The 12,876-nt window shown below is 41.6% G+C and overlaps 1 protein-coding gene across 7 annotated transcripts in view; it reads right to left on the bottom strand.

The window, feature by feature from the left end:
- Positions 1 to 12,876, bottom strand: part of RNF38 (ring finger protein 38) — a 123,481-nt gene that overhangs the window by 52,584 nt on the left and 58,021 nt on the right. For 2 of the 7 annotated variants that reach the window (XM_067743939.1, XM_067743940.1), the window contains exon 1: positions 6,495 to 6,845. The exons of 2 other annotated variants lie outside the window; for them this stretch is intronic. Coding sequence is in view for 1 of the 5 variants with exons in the window: in XM_067743938.1 (XP_067600039.1) it covers positions 6,102 to 6,110 (9 nt within the window). In the remaining 4 variants the exon portion in view is untranslated. Of the gene's footprint in view, positions 1 to 6,101; positions 6,117 to 6,494; positions 6,846 to 7,001; positions 7,109 to 12,876 lie in introns of those variants that run through there. 3 more of the 7 variants (XM_067743941.1, XM_067743946.1, XM_067743938.1) reach the window with 3 other exon arrangements.

Raw genomic sequence — 12,876 nt, 5'->3', positions numbered from 1 at the left:
TGGGCCCGTGAGCCATTGCAGTCTGAGCCTGTGCGTCCGGAGCCTGTGCTCAACGGGAGAGGCCACAACAGTGAGAGGCCCACGTACCGCAAAAAAAAAAAAAAGAAAAAAAAAAAAAGTATCTTTCTGTGATAATGGTCCATACTGGTGCTTTGGAGAGGTAATTGCTAACAGTGTAGTCAAGAAACTACAAAATGTTCAGTGTAACTGGTCAGTAAGGAAGCAGCCAGAGAGGAAGGCAGAGACAGATCATAAAGTGGCATGCTAATTACATGAATAATCCTGCTATAATAACCTTCTTTAGCCCCTTTATAAATTTTTGTTTCTGGTTTGCTACGAGCCTGGTAAACAGATAAATGACCAGGCCTGTTGCTAACAGTAAAATTACTTCCAAAGACCTTCCTAGGATTGAAAGCAAAATTGACGGCAGTAACTTTAGAATTCATTAGTACTGCTCCACAAAATGTTTTGGACATGAACTAAAACTTTTCTCTGTACTATAAACATGAATGTGCCAATACCCTTTACCACTGTGATGAAATATGAATGACTGAATCAAGGAATATTTACTCACTTCCTCTTATAAGCAAAGAGTTATGTTAGAAAATGAAATAAAACATGGATCCCACGCTCAAGGAGCTTATTCTAGTTTTAAAAAGAAAGATGCAAGCAGCCAACTACAGGATAATGTTTTAAATGCCATAATACAGGCAAAAATCAGAGTAGAGGTAGGAGCCCTGGGTTTATCTGAGGGCAAGAGTAGAAAATATTTCAAAGGAAGAAGTAGTTTCACATTCCTGACTCATTTAATGTAAGGAGTGCTTTTATTACTTTAAAGCAGTTCTCTCCTTTCTCAAAATGGTCTCTGTTCCTTGATGTAGGCTTCATGTTCTTTCTGCAATCTTAAGCTTACACTTTGCACAATAAGTACATTTGAAGAGTGTTTTAACAAGGCCATCTACCTTCAACTATCATAGCTAAAGCAGTCTCACAAACTGCTAGTACAAGAGCTGGCTGGGAAAACAGATTTCAGTAATACGTGTAAAAAACTGGCAAACCCTGGTCCTTGCAGGGGGAAGCGGGGGGGGCGGGGGAGTAGGGGGAGAGAAGGGAAGAGAGAATTCTAAGATGGTCGCCAAGATTCCCACCTCTGGTGTATATCTCCTGTATAATCCATCCCTCCCTGGTGTGTGGGTAGGACTGTAAATATGGTGAATTTCATTCCCATGATTAGGTTAAATTATATGACCTAAATTACACAAACCCTTTCACAGAGGTGAAGGGATTTTCAAATATAATTAAGATTCCAAGTCACTGAATTTTAAGTTAATCAAAGGGGAGATTACCTTGGGTAGGCCTGACTTAATGAGAGAAAGCTCTCAAAAGAGAAGCTGAGCCCTTCCTAAAGAGATTCTCCTGCCAACCTTATAGACTAAGCTGCTAGGTTCTGAGAAGTCATATGAAGGGGGCCATGTGGTAGAGACCTGAGGGCACCTAGGAACTGAGAATGGTCACCAGTTGACAGCTAGCAAGAAAATGGGGGAACCTCAGCCCTATAATCACAAGAACCACATTACACCAACAACAGTGAGCTTGGAAGAGGCCATCAAGTCTCTAATAAAACTCACAGCTCCAGCCAAATAAGACCCTGAACAGAAGACTACAACTAACACATACAAGGACTTCGATCTATGGAAACTGTGAGATAACAGATTTGTGTTTTAAGCTACTAAATCTGTGGTTATTTGTTACACACAATAGAAAACTAACATAACATACATGTACATAATAGAATAAAAACTGTTGTGCCACACTCAAGGAGTTTCTTCTCCAAAATTCTAGCTGTATTAGTTTAATTATGAAAGATGACTTTTTATCTAAGCAATACAGCAGTTTTTAAAACCTCAATCTGGTAATAGTAAACTTCATGCCAGGAACCAAGCTGGGCTTTCTGATCTTTACATACTGCAAGTTAGGGTTAACCAACTTGCTTAAAGTGAAACATCTCATAAACACCAGAGCCATAATTTGAAGCCAAGTCTATCTGGCTCTAAGGTTCAGACTCAACCCACTAAACCACCTTCTAACTGAAGAATTTTAAAAGTAACATTCTTCTTTATAATCTATCTAGTTGGATTAGTAAGGAACAACTATTCCACAATGCCTATTTAAAGCTATTTTAAGCATTTAAAAATAAATTTGTTTCCTTGTAACTTGCTTCTGACTTCCACTACTTCCCTAACTCTCCCTCAGTTAAGATTACTGAGATTATACTATATATGAAAATCAATAGTTCTATTTTTCCCTAATCTACCAACTGCTGAGCATTACAAGGACATGGTAACTTCAGCCTTCTCTCAGGATGCACCTATATTTAAAAAGTCCTGCCATGAAAACATTTCTGAGATGGGACTGAATCTGCAACTCCCTACACTTCTCATTTCTAATGTTTATTTACATATAACTACATGACTAATTCACCCAGCAAAACTGTTTTCTATTTCACAAGACTAGAATTATAGAAAACAGTTTAACCTTTTAAGCAATAACACATTTCTATTTTAAGGACATCTTCTGTTTAATGTGGCCTTTCCCTGTCTTGGTAACCATAATATAACCAACAATTTAACCTTTGTGTTAAGAGTGTAGTATTATTGTTACCGTGGCAAATTGTTGCAGTTATTGTGTTAAAAATAACATTGGACTCAGGTCTACATATTGTCCCAGAACTTGCTTCCTCCAAAATCACTTCTGATGACAGCTTCCTTCATTTACATTTTTCTCAGATAAGTGAAGTAGAGGATATACAGGTGTATGATCTCTAGGCCAGTATTAAATAATGTACTTTCCACAAAATAAATTGCTCAAAAGGCCAAACAGCCTTCTCCAAAATGGCCACATTACTCTCCAGAAAAAAAATTGTTCACTGTTACAAAAGCTGCATACCATCTGCTCAAAGGCACTCAAATCATAGGCTAACAGACAAAGGGAAAAAAAAAAAACCCAAAAAATGATGAGTTAGGTGCTTGGTCAACGTTGACTCCAACAAGTGCCTTACTCCTCTAGGTCCAAGTCTGGGTACCTAAAAAATGAAGAGGTCGATCCAAATTATCTAAAACTCCAAATATTCTCACTGCTTCCATGATGGCAAATATTAATCTCCTGGAAAGTAATCAAGGAGATTTCATTAACAAATTAACAGTTCGAATAATTGATCTTTCATCTGACAAATTCTGAGATTATATTCCAAAATATGAGAAAAGCCATAAGCACAAATATGTCCATCACATTACAGCAACAATTTAAAAGGGAACTAGAAGTAACCTAAATGTTTAACAAATAAGTATTTCTTAAGTGAGATTATGGTATGTGTGCTTGGCGGACTATTATGCAGTCAAACCATTCAAGAACTGGTACTACTTACCGGGGAAGGATCATTACTGTCCAGCAATGGGACACTGTCTTTTTAAAATAAACTATTATTCCCATTCTTGAGTTAAGGCAAACAACAAACTGGGCCCATGTCTTTCTGGGAACAGAGCAGAACCAGGGCTGGTGAAAATAGCCAAAAGGCTCCACCCTCCTTTCTCACCCCACAGTCCAACAAATTAATGGGAAAGGGGGGAAGGGAGGCACGTGCAACTAAGGAAGTCTCTAACTATTACATGTACTGAGCAAGTGAACATAAAGGTTAGGAAAAGTTAAGATATACACATTCTTTTAATGAATTTTTCTTTCCTTCAGTTCTACAATCCAGATTTGCATGCACAAGGATTATTTTCCCCTGAAGGAAGTATGTCTAAAATCATTTTACTTACGCTGGTAACCTCAAAGTAGATTGCTCTAAACCATCTTTTCAAGATTTATCTCTTAAGAATTACATGGATTTGGAAAATATCTAGACCATGACCAGTCCAAATCAATAAAAAATTTATACATATATACACACACATACACACATTTGAAAAGATGAAGTGTGACTGAGTGCTTTGTAAGTCTTACTGAATAAAAGTCACAATTAATTCAAATACTTATTGCATTTCTACCACGTGCTAGATGCTGTGAAAACAAAAAGAAATATTTCTTGCCCTCAAAGAGATTCAGTCTAGGGAGGGACAAATTCAACAGGAATAAATGAGGACAACAGGGTCCCCTAACATAGAGGGGAGAAGGAAAGCTGTTCAGATCTTTTAAAAACGAACATGAAAAAAAAAAAAAGGAACATGAAATGACAGAAAAGCTGGGGAAAAATAAGACTGTACGTGGCCCCTCTTTGTCTACTTGCTCAAATCTCACTCGTTAATTCATTATAGAGTTCAAGCATTTGCTTCATCTACAGATAGACAACGTGATGTTAAGAATCTAACATTTACTGAACAAATTAACTAGACTACAACTATAGAGTTCAAATATGTGTTTACAATCCATACACTGTCGAGAGAAAACATAAAGCAAACTATGATTTAACCAAAGATGAACCGACATGAAAACAGATGCCTGATATATGTGGTTAGCAGGAAAACAACCAGAAAACTAGTGACTAGACCCAGACACTACACAACAATCACAGGACTAATCAAGAACTACCTTACTGGGGCTTCCCTGGTGACGCAGTGGTTAAGAATCCGCCTGCCAATGCAGGGGACACAGGTTCGAGCCCTGGTCCGGGAAGATCCCCCATGCCACGGAGCAACTAAGCCCGTGCGCCACAACTACTGAGCCTGCATTCTAGAGCCCGCAAGCCACAACTATTGAGCCCGCATGCCACAACTACTGAAGCCCGCGCGCCTAGAGCCCGTGCTCTGCAACAAGGGAAGTCACGGTAATGAGTAGCCTATGTGTGCACCGCAAAGAAGAGTAGCCCCTGCTCGCCACAACTAGAGAAAGCCTGCACGCAGTAACGATGACCCAACACAGCCAAAAATAAATAAACAGTCTAGCGATGTAACTAAAAGCCTCATCCAAAGCAACTGCAGACACAACAGGTCTACACTCCACATTATGATGCTAACATATTCAATTATGTCTAACTGTGCCATCCTCTGTCCACCCTTGCTCAAAATTCAGGTTGCTCTAGTACAGAAAATTCTCAATAGTTACTCAGATTAATAACTTCCAACTTAAGTTTAGCTATAAAAATTGGATGGGTAGATAAAACTCAACAAGTACAGAAACACACTACCTTCCAGAGTCACAGAAGATATCAGAAGTGGAGGGACCATAGAGAACATTTAAATCCAACTCTCATATTTTACAGATGAGGACTCGAGGAGCACGTGGCTAATTTGTGGCAAAATTTATTCAACTATAGCTTCTCAAGGCTACCAAGTCTTTTAGAAACAAGCCTTACAAAAAATTACAAATATCAACTTAAAATTGAACCCCTATAATGAATAGATTTAAGGTTTAATAAGTTTTCAAGTGAAATATACTATGCCAATACGTTTATGAGCCAGCAAGAGTTGGAGTACATTAAATGATACAATTCCTACTTAAAAATCCAGTTAGTAATTTTCATCTATTTACTGCAAGTATTGAATACATGCCAGCTGCAATGTAACTGATCTGACCTCTATATTTGATCTTGTATTGTTACTCCTATAGAAACCCAATTTCTTCCAATGGAAGACAGAAACAATTTTACTTTGATCCCAACTGTCCCTAGATCCTCATTAAGTTTTGATTTCTTAAGAACTGAGAGAATGGATTTTTTAAAAAAATTTAGGCTAGTTACCAGGGCTGCTACCTACTTAAAGGAATTTTGCGGTAATTGTGTTAACAACAGTACCTGCAATCGAGGCCAAATAGTATCCAAAAAGGCCTGCAATTCTAAGGTAATAAACGATTGTGAATGATTTGCATACTTAAATTTTCGTATATTAAGTGCGCCTCGTAAGAAAAGAGAAAAGGCAATTCAATATTACATTATTCGTTTCTATTTACGGTGCAAGAACTAACATACCCAACTTTTAATGTTAACAGTATACATCATTTTTGCAGCATAAAGAAAAAACAAGGTCTTACAAGTCCTACACACGTAAACGAAAACTTTACTCTCTTTGGCCCTCAATACTTTGAAAAACTCTCGGCTCAAAACCAACCTCTTCCATTCTTCAGCCCTGAAAGGAAGAATTCCCAACCCGAGAACAAAACGCAGCCTGTTCAGAAACCCGCGGCGTCACAAGGACGGAGACAGGACCCTTCTGACTGGGTTCTGCGTTGTCCTGAGTGACATCATTTCACCTGCGCCTGAGCAAAAAGGGAGGGAGCGAAAGAGCGAGGCCATCTGCCAGACGCGGCGGGCCGGCGCTCCCGAGGGCTGTGCCCGCACCTCCTCGCCGCTGCCTCGGGAACAAAGAGCGCCGGGCGGCCCGGCCGCGCCCCGCTGAACACCAAGCAACCTCATCTCTAGCGCGGCCCCGCAGGCTCCCAACGGCCCAAGGCTCGGCCCGTCCCGCCCTCGTGCGGGAACCAACGGCTGCGGCAGCCAGTACCTGCAAAGGAAGGCTCCGCCCTGCAGGGCTACTCCCGCGGCTCCTCGCTGGGCCACCGCCTCCTATTGTGACCGCTCGTCCAGCCAGCGGCCAGCTCGCCAGATCCTCTGTTCCCGGGCCTTCTCAACCCTGGAACCCGGGCTCCGACCGACGCGCTATCACGGCGCTTCCTTCCTCCCGGCACCATCACACGGGCCGCGCCAAGAAACGACGGCTGCACGCCCAGAGCTGACAAAAGTCGGCTAACGCCTCGGGGGCTCCATCCTCTCGACCCCCGCGCCCTAACCGCCCCGGCCGCCGCACGACCCCGCACCGCTGCACGAGGGGGCCCCGCCCCGCTGCGCCCCTCCCCGGTGCTCGCTGACCGGGCGCGCCGGCGCAGTACCCTGCGCTGCGCGCGCAAGCGACAACCCCACCGCTAGGCCGCAAGATGCGCGAGCACGCGGCCCTCCCACTTCTCGGGTCTGGGTCGCTCCCACCCCACCCCGCCCCCTCTCCTGAACAAACCTCGCGATCCCAGGGCGCGAGACCGCCAGTCGCTCCGCCCCTTTCCCCCTCGGCTTATCTCCGCGCGCGGAGCCCCCTTTGTTTCCACCCGCGGGGGGAAGGGGGCGGGGCGGGCTGCGCTCGTCCAGGCGCGCGACTCGGACTAGTTCCGGCAACAGAGCCGTCGCGCCGCACCCCTGCGCAGCCCCGCCCCGCCCCGCCCCCCGTGCCTGGCGCCCGGAAAGGCTGCCGCTATGCCGGGCCGCGGGCGGGCCGAGCCTACGAGTTCTATATATTTCTCCCCAAGTGCTGCTGCAAGTCCGTGCGTACCGCCTCCAAAACTCAGCCATCAAACAGTAATTAACCTCACTCAAATTCCCAATATAGTATGTATTCATGTGGCCCAAATGTTAGGAATTTTTATTGACGTAGAGGTGATTTGGCCAAGGTGTCTTTGGCCAAGGTGTCTCAATGGAGAGTCAGGTTCAAACCCAACTTGTCCTACTGTAAGGCTCAATTAAACAGTTATTCATATTGTGCTGAGAACAGGAAATGAGATAGGTACGAAGACCGAAGCTGGCATGGTGCCTGTCCTAATCACGTTCGAGATCTAAAAGAGGAAGTAAGATCTTCCATAAAAGCGCAATAAATACAAGGACAAAATAGTTTAAATGGTATCGGAGGAAAAGAGGGCAGTCAAGGGGACAGTATCGAAGAAGTGGGTTTTAAGCAGATAGGAATTATGTCTTCAAGGATGGTGATCATATTTCAGTCCAATCATCAAAAGCCCAGGTTCTGGTTCTTTTGGCATTACTTAAACCAGTCTCCTTCCTGCTGTGGGCCTCAGCTGCCTCCTGTAGAAAATTAGGGAACCAGACTAAAATGATGTTCCAGGACCCTCTGAACCTCTATGCATTGATATGAATAACACGAAAGGGTAATTATTTGTGAACATCTGTCTCCCATATCACACTGGGCGACCTGTTTTGACTTTGTAACCCTAAGGTCTAAACCTACAGCCTGAAATACAACAGCAGGTGCTTAGCAACTGCTGAATTCAAAGTTCCAGCAATAACATCACAGGTTTTTACAACTCCTGGACAAAGAGAGGCTAGAATGAGATAACTGGCCCCCATGAACAAGTCCTCTCCCCCAGCCCCACACCACCATATGTAGCCCAGTTATCTAGCTGACTGTTCTCCCAAAGCCCTCTCTGCTAGTCTTCCAAAGCAGCCAATTTGGAGATGATTACATTCAAACTTTTAAGGTTTTCCCCCCCCTCATTTCACAGTACAGAGTCATAAATCCCAGCCACACCTTTAGGTGCATCCAATGTAATCCACTTCTAACATCTGGATCCCCCATAATACCCCCTTTACTGCTGTGGATTCACCTAGCATTACAGATCTTCCAACAGAATCTCAGCTATACAAGCTTCCTTACATAATACAGACCACCCTGAAACAGCTTTTCTTGTTTACTTGGGCATGGGCTATGTAATGAGAGGGGGAAATAGAGACAAAAATTGGGAACAGGGAGGGAAATTACCATTTGGAAGCTGTCCAATCCTAAGAGTCAGGTTCCTCAAGTGCTGAATTTCAGCAGCAAATATCTATTACAGTCCTCCAGGGTTCCTAACCCTTAAGCTTATGTGAATTCCCCCTGGGCTTCAGCCAATCCTTTGTCAGGCACTCTTTGAGAATCCTTCTCAAATGGCTGAGATCTTAGTTAACTGGGATCTGAAGGCTTCACCTAAGAAGTCTGTCTACATGTAAACAATGCTCCCCACACCTCAAGGTTGAATCGTTGGAAATTCGTACTGCAATTTCTTTTCTAGTTGATTTTCTTAACCAGAAAATCTGGTACCCTGCTAATAAACACCTGATGAGTGGGTTACGTTTTAAGGTGGGCCACTGACCACCTAATGTGGCAGGAAGTAAATTATGCCAGAGCAGTGGCTCAACCCCAGTCCACCTAAAATTTTACTTGGTGTCGGTCCAAAAAGGTGGGAAGCCTTGTTGGAGAGGTGTCCAATGGATCTTTTTGCAATGATGGAAATGTTCAACATCTGCAGCATCCAAAAGGTAGCCATTAGCTACATACATATGGCTACTGAGTGAGCACCTGAAATGGGGCTAGTGCAACTAATGCATTAACCAGGATTGTTTAAACAGTCACATGTGGCTAGGGGACAGTACAGCACTTGTGCGAAAAGTAGTTGCTTGTAGCAAGAACTTTTGAGAATTCTGACTCCAAGACTGCCCTTTAAAATTCGTTTTCATGACAGAAATGAAAACTGTGAATGCCTACTAAAAACTTCTCCCTGGGGTACCTAAGTCATTTAAGTCCCCTCAACTTCTAAAATAAAAATATACCAGTATGTTGCTTACCAAAGAGGAAAATATTGCAGTTCCTTCCAATGTATCTGGTCACTGGGATTGTCTACCCTGGTGCCCTACCAGTCTAACACATGGGAATGACAGCTAAGATTTTTTTATTGGGCAGCATGGGATCCAGAGATAAATTAGGTGGTATTGATATCTTTACAATATTGAATCTTCAATCTGTAAACAGGTAAGATGAACCCTTCTATTTACCGGAGTTGTTGATTTTTTCAATAATGCTTCACAGTTTTCTGTAGAGGTCTTGCACATTTGTTCTAGGGTCTATTCTAGGTTTTATATATAATTATTAATTCTAATAGTTTTGTTAATTTTTTTTCAGTTTTCTACATATACAGTCCTGTTGGCAGAAAATGACTGTTCAATTTCTTTCTTTCCCACGTGGTTTCCTCTTGTCTGCACTTGCTAGGACCTCCAGTTCAATGCTAAATAGATACAAGTGAGAGCATGCATCTTCATCTTATTCCAAAACTGGAAAGCTGGGCTTCCCTGGTGGCGCAGTGGTTGAGAGTCCACCTGCCGACGCAGGGGACACAGGTTCGTGCCCCGGTCCGGGAAGATCCCACATGCTGCGGAATGGCTGGGCCCGTGAGCCATGGCCGCTGAGCCTGCGCGTCCGGAGCCCGCAACGGGAAAGGCCACAATAGTGAGAGGCCTGCATACAGCAAAAAAAAACAAACAAAAAAAACTGGAAAGCTTCCAACATTTCACCATTAAGTATGATGTTGGCCGTAGGTTTTTTGTAGATTCCTTTAGCAAATCAAGGGAGTTCTTTCTTATTTCAAATTTGTTAAAAGTTTATCATAAAATGGATATTTAATTTCATCAAAATTTTCTGTATATGAGATAATCATGGATTTTCTGTTACTGGGTGAATTACCTCGATTGTTTTTTGGAGGTTAAACCAATTTTACATTCCTAATAAAATCATGTCATACTGCACTACTCTTTTTATATATTGTTGGATTTGGTTTGCTAATATTTTGCTTAGAATTTTTACATCTGTGTTCTTAAGTGAGATTAGCTGTTATTTTCCATTTTTTGTAATGTCCTTATCAAGTTTTGTTACAGATATTATGCTAGCCTCAGAAAATGAATCACAGAGTATTCTCTCTTTTTCTATTCTCTACAAGAGTTTCTATAAGATTGGTGTTATGCCTCCTTTAAATGTTTGGTAGAATTTGCTGGTTAGCTATCTGAACTTGGAATTAGATTTCTTTAGTAGTTATGGATTTCTTGTCAGATTTTGTCTTTTCCTTATTTCTTTTCTTTTTTTTTTTTTTTGGCCACACCGAGCAGCATGCGAGATCTTAGTTCCCCAACAAGGGATCGAACCCATGCCCCCTGCATTGGAAGCATGGAGTCTTAACCAATTAGACTACCAGGGAAGTCCCTTTTCCTTATTTCTAACAAAAGAAAAACAATTATAATCTTAGGACATATATAAGGAAGAGCTCATTCTGAAACTCACAGGCAACAAGAGAAAAAAATAGATAAATTGGATTACTTCAAAATGAAAAGGCAACCTACGGAATAGAAAATATTTCCAAATCATGTCTGATAAGAGGTTAATATCCAGAATATATAAAGAACTACAACCAAACAAAATCCAAAACCTGATTATAAAATGGGCAAAGCACTGAAACAGACACTTCTCCAAAGACGTACAAATGTCCAGTTAAGCACATGAAAATATGTTCAACATCACTAGTCAGGAGGGAAATGCAAATCAAAACCACAATGATACTACCTCACACTCATTAGCATGGCTACTATTAAACAAAACAAAAACAGAAAACAACAAGTGGTGACAAGGATGTGGAAAAACTGGAATCCTTGTGCACTCCTGATGGGAATGTAAAATGGTGCAGTCACTTTGGAAAACAAAATAGTGGTTCCTCAAAACATTAAAAATAGAAAAAAAAGAAAGAAAGAAAGAAAGAAATGATCTAACAATTCCACTTCTAGGCATATACCCAAAAGAGTTGAAAGCAGGGTCTAAAAGAGATATTTGTGCACCTATGTTCCAGCAGCATTATTCACAATAGCCAAAACGTGGAAGCAACCCAAGTGGCCATCCATGGATGAATAAACAAAATGTATTATACACATACAATGGAATATTATTCAGGCTTTAAAGGGAAGGAAGTTCTGAGGCATGCTACAACATGGATGAACTTTGACAACATTATGCTAAGTCAGTCACAAAAAGACAACTATTATATGACTTCACTTGTATGAGGTACATAGAGCGCTCAAATTCAGAGACAGAAAGTAAAGGGCGACTGCCAAGGGTTGGGGGGAGAAGAGAGTGAATTATTGTTTAACAGATATAGTTTCCATTTTGCAACACAAAAGAGTTCTACAGATTGGTTGTACGATGTGAATGTACGTATTAACACTACTGAACTGTACACCTAAAAATGGTTAAGATGGTAAATTTTATATTGCAGATTTTACCACAATTTAAAAAAATTCTTATCACAATAGGAAAAGGGATATTTAAAAAAATATAACATCACTCCTTTGCTTAAAACCTTCCAAAAGCCTTCCATAATACGCAGAATTGAAACTTCTTTCCCTGGCTTACCAAGATCCACTTGATCTAGTCTGTGCCTACCCCTTCAACCTCATCTCATACCACCACTTCCACCCTCATCCACCTTGCTTGTGCACAACAGCTTTCCTTCTGTTTGTTTCAATTTCTAGCCTTATGGCCTTTGCACTAGATGTTTCCTCTCCCTAGCATGTTCTCCTATGGTCCAGATTGTCTCGATTTGTTCTTTTCCATCTGTCAGATCTTAGCTTAAGTGTCATCTTCTTAAAGGCCTTCCCTAACACCTAATCTAGAGTAGCCAACTGCCCAATTACTTGCACAGTACTTAAGAGTATCTGATTATTTACTGGTTTACATATACAGTTCATTTTCTGTCCCATCCACAAAAAATAAGCACCCAAAGAACAAGGACCTTCTTTGTCAGTCTTTTCACCATGGTACTCTGGTGACTCAGTTATCCCTGGCACATAGTAGACACTTATAAATATTTGCTGAATGAATAAATGCACAATTTTTAAAAAATGACCTAAAGCTCCACAATTGAAGACAAGTTAAATAAATTACCATGTACCCTTATGGTGGAACATTATGTAGACATTTTAACTGATGTTTAATGTATATATAATGTGCAGATTATATTTTTCAATATGGCCATTGATACGTTCTCCCATCCTTCATTCTCTTCTTATTATGTAGACATTCCTCCCCAGTGGTAGGATTGATGCTCCCTCCTCTTGAATTTGGTAAGGCCTGTAACTATGGTGGAAGTGAAGCTTTGTGACTTCTGAAGTTGGGTCATAAAAGGCCATACAGCACCTGTGTGGTCCTCTTGGGACAGTCACTCTTAGAATCAAAGCTGCCATACTGTGAGGAAGCCCATGCTACATATAGGTGCTCAGGCTGAGGGCCCCAGTTGAAGTCCCAGCTAACAACCAGC

Source organism: Pseudorca crassidens, chromosome 7, assembly GCF_039906515.1.
Source record: "Pseudorca crassidens isolate mPseCra1 chromosome 7, mPseCra1.hap1, whole genome shotgun sequence".
In the NCBI taxonomy this organism is placed as follows: Eukaryota; Metazoa; Chordata; class Mammalia; order Artiodactyla; family Delphinidae; genus Pseudorca; species Pseudorca crassidens.
The sequence above is the reverse complement of the archived record's forward strand: the minus strand, read 5'-3'. Positions and strand labels throughout refer to the sequence as shown.